The 12,233-nt window shown below is 38.1% G+C and overlaps 1 protein-coding gene, 1 long non-coding RNA gene and 4 other non-coding genes across 7 annotated transcripts; 1 reads left to right on the top strand and 5 right to left on the bottom strand.

The window, feature by feature from the left end:
• The first annotated feature begins 65 nt into the window (after nucleotides 1–65).
• nsrp1 (nuclear speckle splicing regulatory protein 1) lies at nucleotides 66–3,924 on the top strand. Its single transcript, XM_004076277.4, has 7 exons — nucleotides 66–174; nucleotides 892–982; nucleotides 1,056–1,112; nucleotides 1,580–1,708; nucleotides 1,868–2,075; nucleotides 2,459–2,561; nucleotides 2,636–3,924. The coding sequence occupies exons 1-7, from the start codon at nucleotides 155–157 to the stop codon at nucleotides 3,396–3,398; spliced, it is 1,371 nt and encodes a 456-aa protein (XP_004076325.1). The 5' UTR covers nucleotides 66–154; the 3' UTR covers nucleotides 3,399–3,924.
• Nucleotides 3,925–5,070: 1,146 nt separating this feature from the next.
• Nucleotides 5,071–7,711, bottom strand: LOC101163508. 2 transcript variants are annotated; one of them, XR_177496.4, is made up of 8 exons: nucleotides 7,618–7,711; nucleotides 7,031–7,106; nucleotides 6,787–6,833; nucleotides 6,660–6,691; nucleotides 6,410–6,472; nucleotides 6,015–6,066; nucleotides 5,769–5,825; nucleotides 5,071–5,550 (listed from the first exon to the last, which is right to left on the bottom strand). It is a non-coding gene; the product is annotated as an uncharacterized LOC101163508 (long non-coding RNA). The 2 variants fall into 2 exon arrangements; XR_177497.4 differs by having other exon boundaries at nucleotides 7,614–7,693.
• Nucleotides 5,901–5,974, bottom strand: LOC111948711. Its single transcript, XR_002874673.1, has one exon. It is a non-coding gene; the product is annotated as a small nucleolar RNA SNORD65 (small nucleolar RNA).
• Nucleotides 6,149–6,226, bottom strand: LOC111948716. Its single transcript, XR_002874678.1, has one exon. It is a non-coding gene; the product is annotated as a small nucleolar RNA SNORD49 (small nucleolar RNA).
• On the bottom strand, nucleotides 6,544–6,618 carry LOC111948712. The gene has a single exon (XR_002874674.1). It is a non-coding gene; the product is annotated as a small nucleolar RNA SNORD65 (small nucleolar RNA).
• On the bottom strand, nucleotides 6,915–6,991 carry LOC111948717. Its single transcript, XR_002874679.1, has one exon. It is a non-coding gene; the product is annotated as a small nucleolar RNA SNORD49 (small nucleolar RNA).
• Nucleotides 7,712–12,233: the final 4,522 nt, after the last annotated feature.

Raw genomic sequence — 12,233 nt, 5'->3', positions numbered from 1 at the left:
AAAATATAATCATTGCAGCAATTCAGCTAGTGAAGAGTAAGCATACATGACAGATTAAATGTATTTTGTCGGTGCCTGAGTAATTAATGGCGGCTTGCAGACGTTATAATGTTAGAATCTGCGGAGCCTGAGTTGCCATTGTCCTTAAAGCAAGATGGCGGTCCCTACAAAACAGTAAGTACCAAACATGCTAACCGGTTATAAGATTTTTAAAAATAATAGTCAACCTCAATGGGGTGTTGAGGTTGTTTAACCAAAGTAACTGTAGTTATCGTGTTGTTGTAAATGATCATTGTTTAATAACGTATGCATTCCTTAATGCATGATGAAGCTCGTCATTAGCTTTAAGCTAATCTACAACAGGAGCAGTTCGGGCTTTTCCCTAGCCTTACAAATAAACTATTTTGTGTCATTGTTTTATACGCATTTCTTTATGTTATCTACTAGACGTGGTAGTTTGTCTAAAACAAGTACGGCTGTCAATGGCGAAGCTTATGCTTCTGCATCTACAACAAACGAGTTCTTTTCTAGAAGCGATTCTCTAACCTGGAAAGTAATGTTGTTCAGAGGAAGTAATTGACGCATATAGTGTCTTTTTCAATTTTTTTTAAAAAATATGTAAAAAAAAAGTATGAAAATTAGGACAAAATAGTAGTATCATTCGCTAATCAGTTAAAATGCCTGTATTTCCAACAATTTCCATTAGGTGCTTTCTGCTTTTGTTTTGTAACATTTATTCGAGATGTCCATCCGTTGCCCTTTTTAAAACTCAGTTATTTATTTTCGTGATTATAACATTTGTTAAAATCCACCAAAGATAAAAGGCTGTAATGTGTATGTTTTAGTTTGTTGGAACATAGAGTCCTTTGAGAGCCTCCTCACTTTCTTCAGGTATGGGTTGATCTTGCCCCAAAAAAAGGGAGTATCAAAGATCCTTGGCTTGCCGAAACCTTCAGTGTTTGGTGATGACTCGGATGAAGAGGTTTGTAAACTTTAATATCATATAAATAACATCAGTCCAAACATGATGACCATACTTTAACAAATGTTTCCAGACCTCAGTTGGGGAAAGTTTGCAGAGGGAAGCTATTAAGAAGAAGACGATGAAGCAAGTGAGTACAAATCAGTCACTTCAGCTTTTTCCATTAATTTAATCATCATTTTGTCCCTTTCGGGGTCACGGGGCTGCCTTAGGCTATCCTGGCCACTTGCGGGCGAAGGCAGGGGACATCCTGTACAGGTTGCCAGTTGTCTGTCGCAGGCCCACAAATCACAATCATGCACTCTCACATTTACACCTACGGACGACTTAAATTAACCAACTAACGACCTATGAAGTATGTTTTTGGACAGTGGGAGGAAGCCGGAGTCCCCAGAGAAAACCCACTCATGCACAGAGAGAACATGCAAACTCCACACAGAAAGGTCCCCCATCGGTGTTCTGTTTCTGTCCCACACCCGGGACTTCAACCAGGGGCCTTCTTGATGGGAAGCAAGAGCGCCAACCGCTGCACCACTTTTTTTTCTTTCTTGTTTTTTTGTTTAAAGCTTTATTATTTACCTTCTTTAAAAACCATAGACTCGTTTGGAGATGCAGAAGGCCCTGGAACAGGACAGCACGGTTTATGACTATGACGGTGTTTATGATGACATTCAAAAACAGAGGCTAGAGAATCACAAAAAAATTCTCGGAGGAGCTGATAAGAAGGTAATTTAACCTTTTGTTGAACATTAATCTGACAGAGTTTTGACATTATTTTGTCGTTGCTAATTAGTTGATGGTTTTTGCCAGATAAAAGATTGCATTAAACCTTTATGTAATCCTGTATTAACATGTGTTCAAGTCTTTTGTGTATTCCTCTTGCAGCCAAAATATATCCACCAGCTGATGAAAGCGGTAGATGAGCGAAAAAAAGAACAAGAACGAAGGGAGGAGAGGAAGATTCAAAAGGAAAGGGAGGCAGAGGGGGAAAAGTTTGCAGACAAAGACGCTTATGTTACCTCTGCTTATAAGAAGAAACTACTGGAGCGACAGGAGGAGCTGGAAAGAGAAAAGAGAGAAGCAGAGATCGAAGGTTAGTCATCTTTTTCACTCAGAATGATTAAAAATGTTATCACTAGAAAATTGGAATCTTTTTGTGGTGTTCAAATGTTGATGGATTCTGTTAAAATAAAATATTTCACTATGATTTCACATCAAATGCTTTCAGATGCTTTTACCAATGACAAAACTAAAATAATACCTAATTTACATTCTTTAACCTTCATAGAAATGTATGTGAATGTTGATCAACATGTCTGATGCTGCTCATCAAAAACTACACTAAACAGTAGTTTCTCTTTTCTCATTCTTATGGTGATGCCTTTCCTGTCAGCTGGAACTTTTTGTGTGGAAACAGTCTTAAAATCACCACTTGTGCAATATGTATCTGTAAAAACCATTGTCTATGTTTTCTAGCTGCTTTGGATGTGAAAAAGCAGAGGGACCTGAGTGGTTTCTACCGTCACCTGTTGAACCAGACAGTCGGAGAAGAGGCGATTCCAGATCGTTCAGCAGAACGGTCAGTTATTGATCTGTAACCAGAAAATGGCTCTTAGGGTTTTTTCTTCAAACCTTTATCTTTTGTTTTTACAGAAGTGAAGCTTCAAATGTTTCAAAAGACACAGAGAGGACTTCACCAGGCCCCTCAGCAATGTCCCATGAGAATCTTCCTAGTTCGGGCAGTGAGGATGAGGAGGGGGAGGCCCTGGAGCAGAAACCTGGATTCAGCAAGCCCAGCGGAGGCTCCGCACACCTGAAGCGTCAGTACAGACAGAGATCGCCGTCATCGGGGAGTGAAGAAGAAAGAGAAAAAGACAAACATAAGAAGAGCCACCGAGACCATGAGAGGGATAGAGACAGACATAGGGGAAGAGAAAAGGACAGCAGACGGAGCGACAAGGACAGAAGGAAAGACAGAGATAGGGATCGTGGAAGAGACTATGAGCACAGCAGAGGCATGGGGGAGACAGACAGGCACAGCAAGAGGGAGAGAAGCCCCAAGGAAAGAGAGCGGGATAAGAACGGGGACAGAGAGAAGAGGAGGCATTCAGAGGAAGACAAGCGGAGGGAGAAAAAGCAGCAGCAGGAGGAGGAGAAGGAGCATAATAAGAACCCTGAGAGAGAGAATACATCAGAAACAGAGGAAAACAATTCTGAAGATAAAAATGAAAATACTATGGAAAAAGCCGATGAATCAAAAATTGAGGGTGAGAAAAAAGAGACAGAAGAGGAGAAGTGTAGCAAGTTTGCAAAGCGCAGTACAGATCAGACTGTGACTTCAGCTCGGGAGAGGTACATGGCCAGGCAGATGGCTCGCTCCACAAGTAAGAGCTATATTGAGAAGGAAGAGGACTGAGATTTTCTGCACAAAAAGATAAAAATGTTTGAATCATTAAACACAGAGAAAAACTGGAGTTTTCTGTCATCAGTACCTCTATATTATACTTTTCTACAAGATTTATCTGAAATAAAACCCATCAAAGAATGGATTATAGTTGAAATAAACAAGGAAGACCAGTTTTCTTCTTTGTTGCAGGCTGTCCTGATGTACACTTAGATTAGTCAGTTGTATTGTGTTAACAACTAAAAAGGCATCACACATTGTCCAAATTTGCCCAGTGCTTCAGCACTGAGGCTGATTTCTTAATATTTTCAGATTTCTAACATTTGTGGTTTAAAGCTCTAGACCACTTCCTGTATTTATGCGTTGGGGAACCTAAAGTTGTAAATCAGTATCTTTGTTTAGACCTTATTGTATGAATATCTTTATAAATGCTGTGGTTTAAAGGCTCTTTCTGTAGAGTAAGGGACATTTAATAGCTTAAAATGCCTGTAAGTTCTGCAACACAATTTTCATTAAAGCATTGTTGGATTTTCTTTTTCATTGTTTTATTCATTTAAGTCTTATTTGGAAGGAATGATTTATTGATGATTTTGTGGAAGATCCTTAGTAAATGTGAAGCTTTGCTGCTCCCAAGTAGAATATTTTGCTATCTTTGTCATTCAAGCCCTGAGTTTTTGCCTATATTTGACAGTCTTTATGTGGTTTCATTTTTCTCCATCCATTTTTACACCCACTTATCTCTAGAGTTGCTGGGACTTATCCCACCCACTGCTGGGTGAAGGCAGAGAACATCCGCCAGGCCATCACAGGGTTCTGATCTGTGCCTATGCACAACTTTAGAGTGGTAGATTCATTTGTTTGTTTTTTCAGGTACGTACAGAAAATAGTATTACAAGATTCTCGATAAACTTTGACCTTAATGAATTTTTAAGAAAAGTCTTCACATCAGATCAGCAGAATGTTTTTCTTCCAAGTTTGTACATTATTGAAAAAGGAATAGATCCCTCGTAACAAAGTTATGTCAATTTACTGCCATGATTAAGGCTACAGACATGAAAAATTAGCTTACAGAAGGACAGAATGGATACCTGGCTGCTGATTTTCAGAGGAAGTTTCAGTTTTAATGCAATTTAGTCTTAGAAAAACCAAAGTCTGCAGAGGTTTATTTACTTGCGTTTTGAGCTGAAAAGCTCTCAAAACTGAGACCTAAAACAGGATGAATAAACGCTTCGGAGTCATTCGGTAGCCAATGAGCTACTCGATACCGGGATGTCCTGCCTCCTCTCCGCTTGATTGACCTGTCGCTGATTTCACGTGAGCAGGTTTTTAGAACCGAAACCGCAAAAAATAAGACGCGACTCAAAAAGACGATTTCAGAATGGTTAGAAAACAATCCGGCAGCTGAGAAATAGGATTGTGTGTTTTTGGTTGCAAATTGTAGGTTTTATTCTCGATTTATGCATTTTGGCTCTCGGATTTAGGGTTTCTATGCGCAATACAACCGACTGTTGTAGCCACTGCATTTAAAAATCCCACCATTTTAAACATTTACCCCATGTGTTTAGATAAAGAAATGTTTAAGAAAAAAAGCTGTGACTAAAATAAAAGTTTACTGGCTTAATTTCAGTTAAGTTACGAATTTCACAGCAAATCTCAGAACCATTTATTAAAATAAACATTCACATCATGATTTTCATGTTTATTTTTAGAATTTCAAAATCACAATTTTATTAATTTATCTTAACAGCAGATTAGTTCATGTAGTAATACAACATTAGCTGGTCTAAAACAGGACAAAAATAAAACAAGGTCAGACTAAATAACATCAAAACACTTTAATAAAAAACAGAAAGACCAGCATTTATTAATGTCACTTAGTGTAGTAATTAGCAAGTGTTGTTTTGGTCAAGTAATTAAATCAAAGCAATGAAATAAGTGCAAACTAGGACTGAATATGAGAGTATTTCTGTTTACCTCAACAGTTGCAATATGACTTTTACATGTGAAATTTTTTTACAACAGAAACCATTGATTTTCTACATACATTAAAGTTCTGTTGATTATATAAATGTTAATTGGAGGGGAAGCTCTGAAACAAAAGGTTTAAAGAAAACCAAGCTAGAACTTCAAAACATGTCAGACGGCCGTTGCTTTAGGTCTCCATCTAAAGAAAAACAAAACATTCAGTTACCAAATAAGACAAATCATGAAGCTATTAAAGCAGAAATGTAAAAGTGCCTCTGTGTTACAAGTTTATTTAAAAAAGGGACAATGCAATTAAAAAAAAATTTTAAATCAAACTTAAGCCAGAATTAGCCAAAGGCTAGTTTTTTTCTGTGGTCCCCAGGCCATGACCGGAAAGGCAAAATGTACAAATCTTACCAGATTGAACAGAATGATGTGGCGTAACGATGCAGGTTTCCCTTTTACTGCCTGATACTAAAATAGAAAAGAGGTATACTAAACATAAAAATAAATAAATTCACATTTACAAGTATTAACACTAACTTAATTATTCAGAAAACCGAGAGTCACCACTGAACAATCTGCCGGTAATTCCAGCTATTTTCAGTTTAGTTTCATCACTACAATTCTTCACAGAAACGAGAAGATAAGCCAGGTGTTTACCTCTCATCTTCATCCAGAAGCGTTACAAGGAACGGCGAGATCTGCAGGGAACCTGTTTCAAGAAAAAAATAAAAAATAAACGAGGGAACAATAGAAAACAAACCTAAACACAATAGTTGTGATTATATAGTAATTCTCAGAAAAGCGGATTAGAAATTTTCGTCAGTTATCGCATCTGACGGCACTTCCTATTCCAGGTTTTCATCATTGAAAATCCCTACGTCACAACAATGTCACCATTGTGGCTAACAATCCACATTTTAAGATCTTTTAACGATCACACAAATAAACAAATGCAGAATAAAAAGGCCTTTGGTTTTAAATGTTTTCATTTATGCAATATTTTTTTAAAAACTTGTTTTATCAGTGAGTTCAGACATTTTAGATCAACTTACCAGAGGCAACTTAAAGCATCTGTATCCTTAAAGTACATTTTTGAACATCAACCTGTCCAACACCTACAAAAAAACAAAAGTACAATGAGACCAAACAGAGCTTAACTAATAAAAAATGTTCCTGCCCATTTAGTGTTCAGAAAACCTTATGATCACCACTGAACAATCTGACGGTAATTCCAGCTATTTCAGTTTATGTTTCATCACAACAGAGGCGGACAGTTTTAAGCATGAATTGATGCATATTTACCTTCAGACAGACAATCCGGAGTTTGTTCATCACTGAGGAAAACAAGCATGAAAAGAAATACTTTAATCTGACAGATACTTCAACTTTACAATCATGCAAATTTCTCGATTACAGTTACACATCTTACTTTAATTTTAACCTTCGATTTCCTCGAGTTTGTGTTCTTCATGTTCCCTGGAAAACACAAAGACTATAAAATTCACATGATGAACAAATGAAGATTGGTGGTTTAAACTAGTAGTCAGTCACGTTCAGGCTCAGAACTGTGATCAAGAAACATCGTCAGTTATCGCATCAGACGGCACTTCCTATTCACAATTTTCATCACAGACAATTTAAAACATTAAGGAAAACATGATGGAGTGAAGTACCTGCACGAAATGCGTGAAGCCTCCAGGACAGCAGGTTGAAGTTTGCTAAACTCATTTCTGATTTTCAATCGAAAACCTGAGAAGAAAGGCACAATTAGCACTAAAGATTTTATTTATACACACACAAACTTATCCAACAGAAAGACCGGATTTAACATTTATTTTACTGGCACAAAAATGCGTTATACAGCAATGAATAACTAGAGGAATGACGAAGAAGACATCAGGTTACGCATTAGCATTAGCCGCTAAATTAAACCTGACCCCAAAAAAAGCAATAAACTGAAGAGCATTGCTAAAATGTTTTATAATTCTGTTACATTTAAAATTAGTATACAGTGGAGAGAAAAAAATCAAATACGCAAAAGATGCGATAAACTCAGAGAAAACAGCTGCTAGCTTCTCCACGTGGCTGTCTTACTCTTAGGCCTGCGACAGACCACATTTCAAGCACAACTTCGGAATTAACAGAAATGGTCTAAAAATAAAACCTAAACTTTCAAAACTGTTTCAGGGAAACTAAAATACATTTCTAATTTGCTTGGGAAGAACGCCGCCACAAAATAAAAGAGCAACTGTCTACCTACGTCCGGCTCAGCAGGCAGGAGCGCCACAGAGAGGTTGACTTGCAGCGTGAGAGCCTACTTAAACTGGAGCGGCGCGGACATTCTACGTCACAACTTTTCAAGTAAATTTGGCGCCTCATAGACCTTTTTCGCAAAAACCGGAAGTACGTCATCAACGTGTAAACCTAGTTCCGGTTTGTGCTTCGCTTGCGGAGGAATGGCAGAGCCTAGAGTGTTTTCGAAGAGCCCGAGTTGTGTTCCGAAGTTCACCAGCACCGATGTGATGAATAGTGTGAAGATGCATTCGTCCACTAAAGGAAACAAATTGGACAAGGGATATAAATTCGTCCACGAAGAGTTTATCCACCATTACCAAGGTAAGCTTCAGCTAGCTTTAGCCATAGCCGCATCACCGCTAACTCTTTGTTTACGTCAACTGTAAATCCTGGTGTTATTAATTTGTAATATAAGGCATAACACATCGCAGTGAATATGTTGTGTGTATGTTTAAGTGAAAAGGCATGAGATTAACATAACACCCAAAAATTTGGTGAAGCTGTAAATAAGAAATGTTAAGTTGCCCAAATGCGTCTTCATTCTTTTTGCTGCGGTTGCGGCACTTTCTTCACTTACTAGTATTATTTTTCTGAAAGTATGGTGAGCAGAAGTCCTCTTTTCCTGGACATGTCCTCTCTTTTGATACTTATATAATAAAATAACATTGAACATAGATGAAATGTAATTATATTTGCTTCATTTATGCAGCTCTGAACACCAATTACTCTCGATGAAATATCTCACAAACTCACTTCACTCCTCTTTTTTACAAACTCAAATCTGGTCACCCTACTGAAAGTTATAGTTTCATTTTACATTGATGTAGCAACATAAGTATGTCTTAATTTCAACCTATTTAATTTATTGTGTCTAGATATCGCTGGATGCAGAATGTGCCAACCTGAAAGCTTTCTTCTGCAGTTGTGTGGCTGCTAAAGGATTTTGCAATCACATAGTTGCCATCCTGTTCCAGAGCGCACATTATTCACAGCTGGGTCTGCAGGCTGCTCCACCCCCCCGGCCTGCACGAGTGGCTTGCAAAGATGGCACAGACCAAGAGCACAGGTGGGTTTGTGATCATATTGTCATTATTTTTTAAGAACGGATGTGTATCCAGAACAACTCTAAATTATTATAAAAACACCCCAAGTAGTGACTACAGACTGTAATTGCTTTTTGCCTTTTACTTATAAGGGAATCCATCCTGAACCGGTTAGTGAGCTGGTGGTGCAAAAGCCCAAAACAGTTGGCAGGGACGGTCAGAGGTCCACACTGTACAAGGCATATACAGGTAATTAACTTTTTGTTGCTTTGTGAGCAAGTTAAGTTTGTTTTTTTTCTAATCTTATGACTAACCAAATTATGGTTACAGCAGATATAATGAATTAAATTGAAATGTAGTTATGCACTTATCAAATCAAATCAAATCAAACTTTATTTATAAAATAGCGCTTCTCATGCACTTTATTGCAGCTCGAAGCGCTTTAACACTAAAAACAGTAAACACACAACATTACAATAAAAACCCCAACCCACCCTTCACCCTTTCCACTCCCCTCCATTAAAGCACATGACCCATGGCTCCCACGTACAATGAAATATGACTATGTAACTGTAAAAAATAAATAAATTAATAAACAAACAAGTATGGCTTGGCTCTGCTGTGAGGAAACAGTATCTGGGAATCCTTTCATACCAGGAGCCAGCCCGGCCACCGGAACATCGCCACAGCGCCCACCCAGACCGGGACAACACCGGGGTCCCCCTCACACCCAAAAGCTGTAAAATTAGACCCCAGCCGCCCCAGCAAGGGCAACAACTGCAGCAACAACCGCTGACCAAGCCGGCAATCCCTGGAGGAAAAGATCCCCTCAAGAAACACTGGGGCTAAAATCATAAGATGCTAAAATTAAAAACATAAAAAAGAAGAAAAAAAAATACATAAAATTGAGAATAAGATGCATAAAATTAAAATAAATACATAAAATAGCATATATTAAAACTAATAGAATAAATTAGCAGTTAAAATCAACTAAAAGCTAAATTAAAAAGGTGAGTCTTGAGCCTCTTCTTACAAACCTCTACTGTCTCTGCGGCCCTGAGGTTCTCCGGAAGGCCGTTCCACAGGCCAGGACCATAATGGCAGAACGAAGCCTCACCATAAGTTTTGGTCCTCACCTTGGGAACAACTAAGAGGCCAGCACCGGAGGACCTCAGGGTCCGCGAGGGCTCATATTTTAAAAGAATATCATTTAAATAAGAAGGCCCAAGACCATAAAAACATTTATAAACCATTAAAAGAACTTTAAAATCAATCCTGAAACGCACAGGGAGCCAATGCAGCGATTTTAAAACCGGTGTAATGTGTTCCCGCCCTCTGGTCCTCGTCAGAACTCGTGCGGCTGAGTTCTGCAGAAGTTGTAAGTTTGAAAGAGACTTTTTGGGTAAACCAGAGAGCAGGGCATTACAATAATCTAAACGACTGAAAATAAAAGCATGCATTAGTACCTCTGTGCTGGCAAGAGAGAGGAACGGGCGACTCTGGCAATGTTTTTGAGATGATAAAATCCTGTCTTAACGACATTTTTAATGTGTGGGATAAAATTTAGCTCAGAGTCAAAAAGTACGCCCAGGTTTCTCACACATGGAGAAGGTTTAAAATTATGAAGATGTGGTAAAATCATCTCTCTCTTGTCTTCAGAACCGATGATTAAAACTTCAGTTTTGTCCTGGTTGACAGTTTATGTCTAACTTTTGTGTGTTGTGTTTCTCTTGTGTAGGACCACAGCCAGATCCATATCTGATGGCATCTGGAAGCAGATTATGCCAGGTGCAGCCCCAACCTCTCATGGCTGTGTTGGATGGGTTTCTGAGATGGAATGAAAGAGAACTTGGATATATATTGTGGCAAATGCATGAATGCATACCTTAAATTACACTTATCTTGTCTTTAACAATCAGTTCAGCCTTCTGTCTTACTGTTGATCTGTAATGTTATTTTTTATTGTAAATGTTTGATGTTATTTGCATACCAAAAAATTAAATGAGGCACAATTTTGACCAAAATTGTTTTATTTGTTCATCTAATTTTTTGTGTAGTCAGTCACATTTCAACAGAAAAATATTACGAATATAACATTTATATTTAATTAGATTTTAAGAATATGTGGAAACACTAAATTTTTCCATACTATTTGAACATTATACATTATTTACATACCAAACATTAATTCACTCTTCAAAACAAAAAAGTCCTTGATAATTTGCCAAAACACGGCGGTTAAGCCAGATCTGATTCACACCGCCCATCAGTGTGAGCGGCACAGAGAGTTCCTGATGTGGAAGGACTTTATCCTACCGATCACTCTTTCCACCATAATTCTGAGGCGGGTGATGGCTTGGATTTGTTCATTTTCCTCCTTGCTGAATTGAGCTGAAAGCTTAAAAGGTGGAATGATGATCTTAGATCCAATGTCAGTTAGGAGGTCTTGAACGAGGAACTTTTGTCCGCCATGACATCGTCTCCTGGGTCCAGCAAAGGAACTTGGCTTCTAAGTCATGGATGTAATCCAAAGCCTCATCCAGAGCACATGTGAAGATAAAGAAATTAAAAATCAGTCTTAATATATTTATGCTACCTTTCAACACAACACAGTAATCATGTTTTGAAAAGTATGTTAAGTATTTAATTACAAATACATTTCATTTATTTTTGTTAAGGAAATTACAAAATGACAAAATGCTCAAAAGTGATTAAATACATGTAATTAAAATAGGTGAGAGCATGAACATCTTTTATTATAAATATTAATTTTTTCAGGTAGAAATGCATTTATCCAATAACGGTACACATAGTTGACTAACGTTAACCAAACACATTATGAACAACCTTACCTGTGTCACGTAGTCCTGATCCATCTTTACTGCCTTAGCTTAGCCACCGTATGCTAGTATCTTCACAGCATAGCTGCATAGACTGACGTTTGAGGTTCTGTCATATACTGACTCCCTTCTCAAAGGAGCAGTAAAGTTTTTCCAAGGGAAAATACTCCGGACGACACCACTCTTCAGGCGACGAACGACGCAGCCGCACCACAATCCGGAGCGAAGTTAGTAAGTGCCGGCAGCAGAGGGTGCTACCTGTGTTTACATTAAAACTATGCCCTTCATCTCTTCGCATCGCCTATATCCATTTGGGTTTCAGGTTTGGATCCACAGGAAAATAATGAAATGAAAGGTAAGGCTGTTTTTGGTAGGAAGACGAACAGCCTGGAACGCAACAGAGACTGCAACTCTTCGACTCTGCCATTCTTCATATCTGCTGCTACGCTAACAGGAAGTTGTTTTACACGTCATTGACGTATTTCCGGTCGAAAAATGCGGAAGTGTGAAAAAGGTCTATTGGCCAGAACTCCCCTCGCTTGTTTAAAATGTTTCTTTTTTGTAAACATTTTTACGTTGTTTGGAATTGATCACCTTAAGTGATGCTGCATTTCAATGTGTTTTTTTACTAGTAGAAAAGTGTTTTTTTTAATTGATAAAATAAAAAACTCACAACTCTGAGACAATAGTGTAATTCT

This window comes from Oryzias latipes, chromosome 14 (assembly GCF_002234675.1).
Source record: "Oryzias latipes chromosome 14, ASM223467v1".
Lineage (NCBI taxonomy): Eukaryota > Metazoa > Chordata > Actinopteri > Beloniformes > Adrianichthyidae > Oryzias > Oryzias latipes.
Note: the sequence above shows the minus strand (reverse complement) of the source record. Positions and strands in the feature narration are given on the sequence as shown.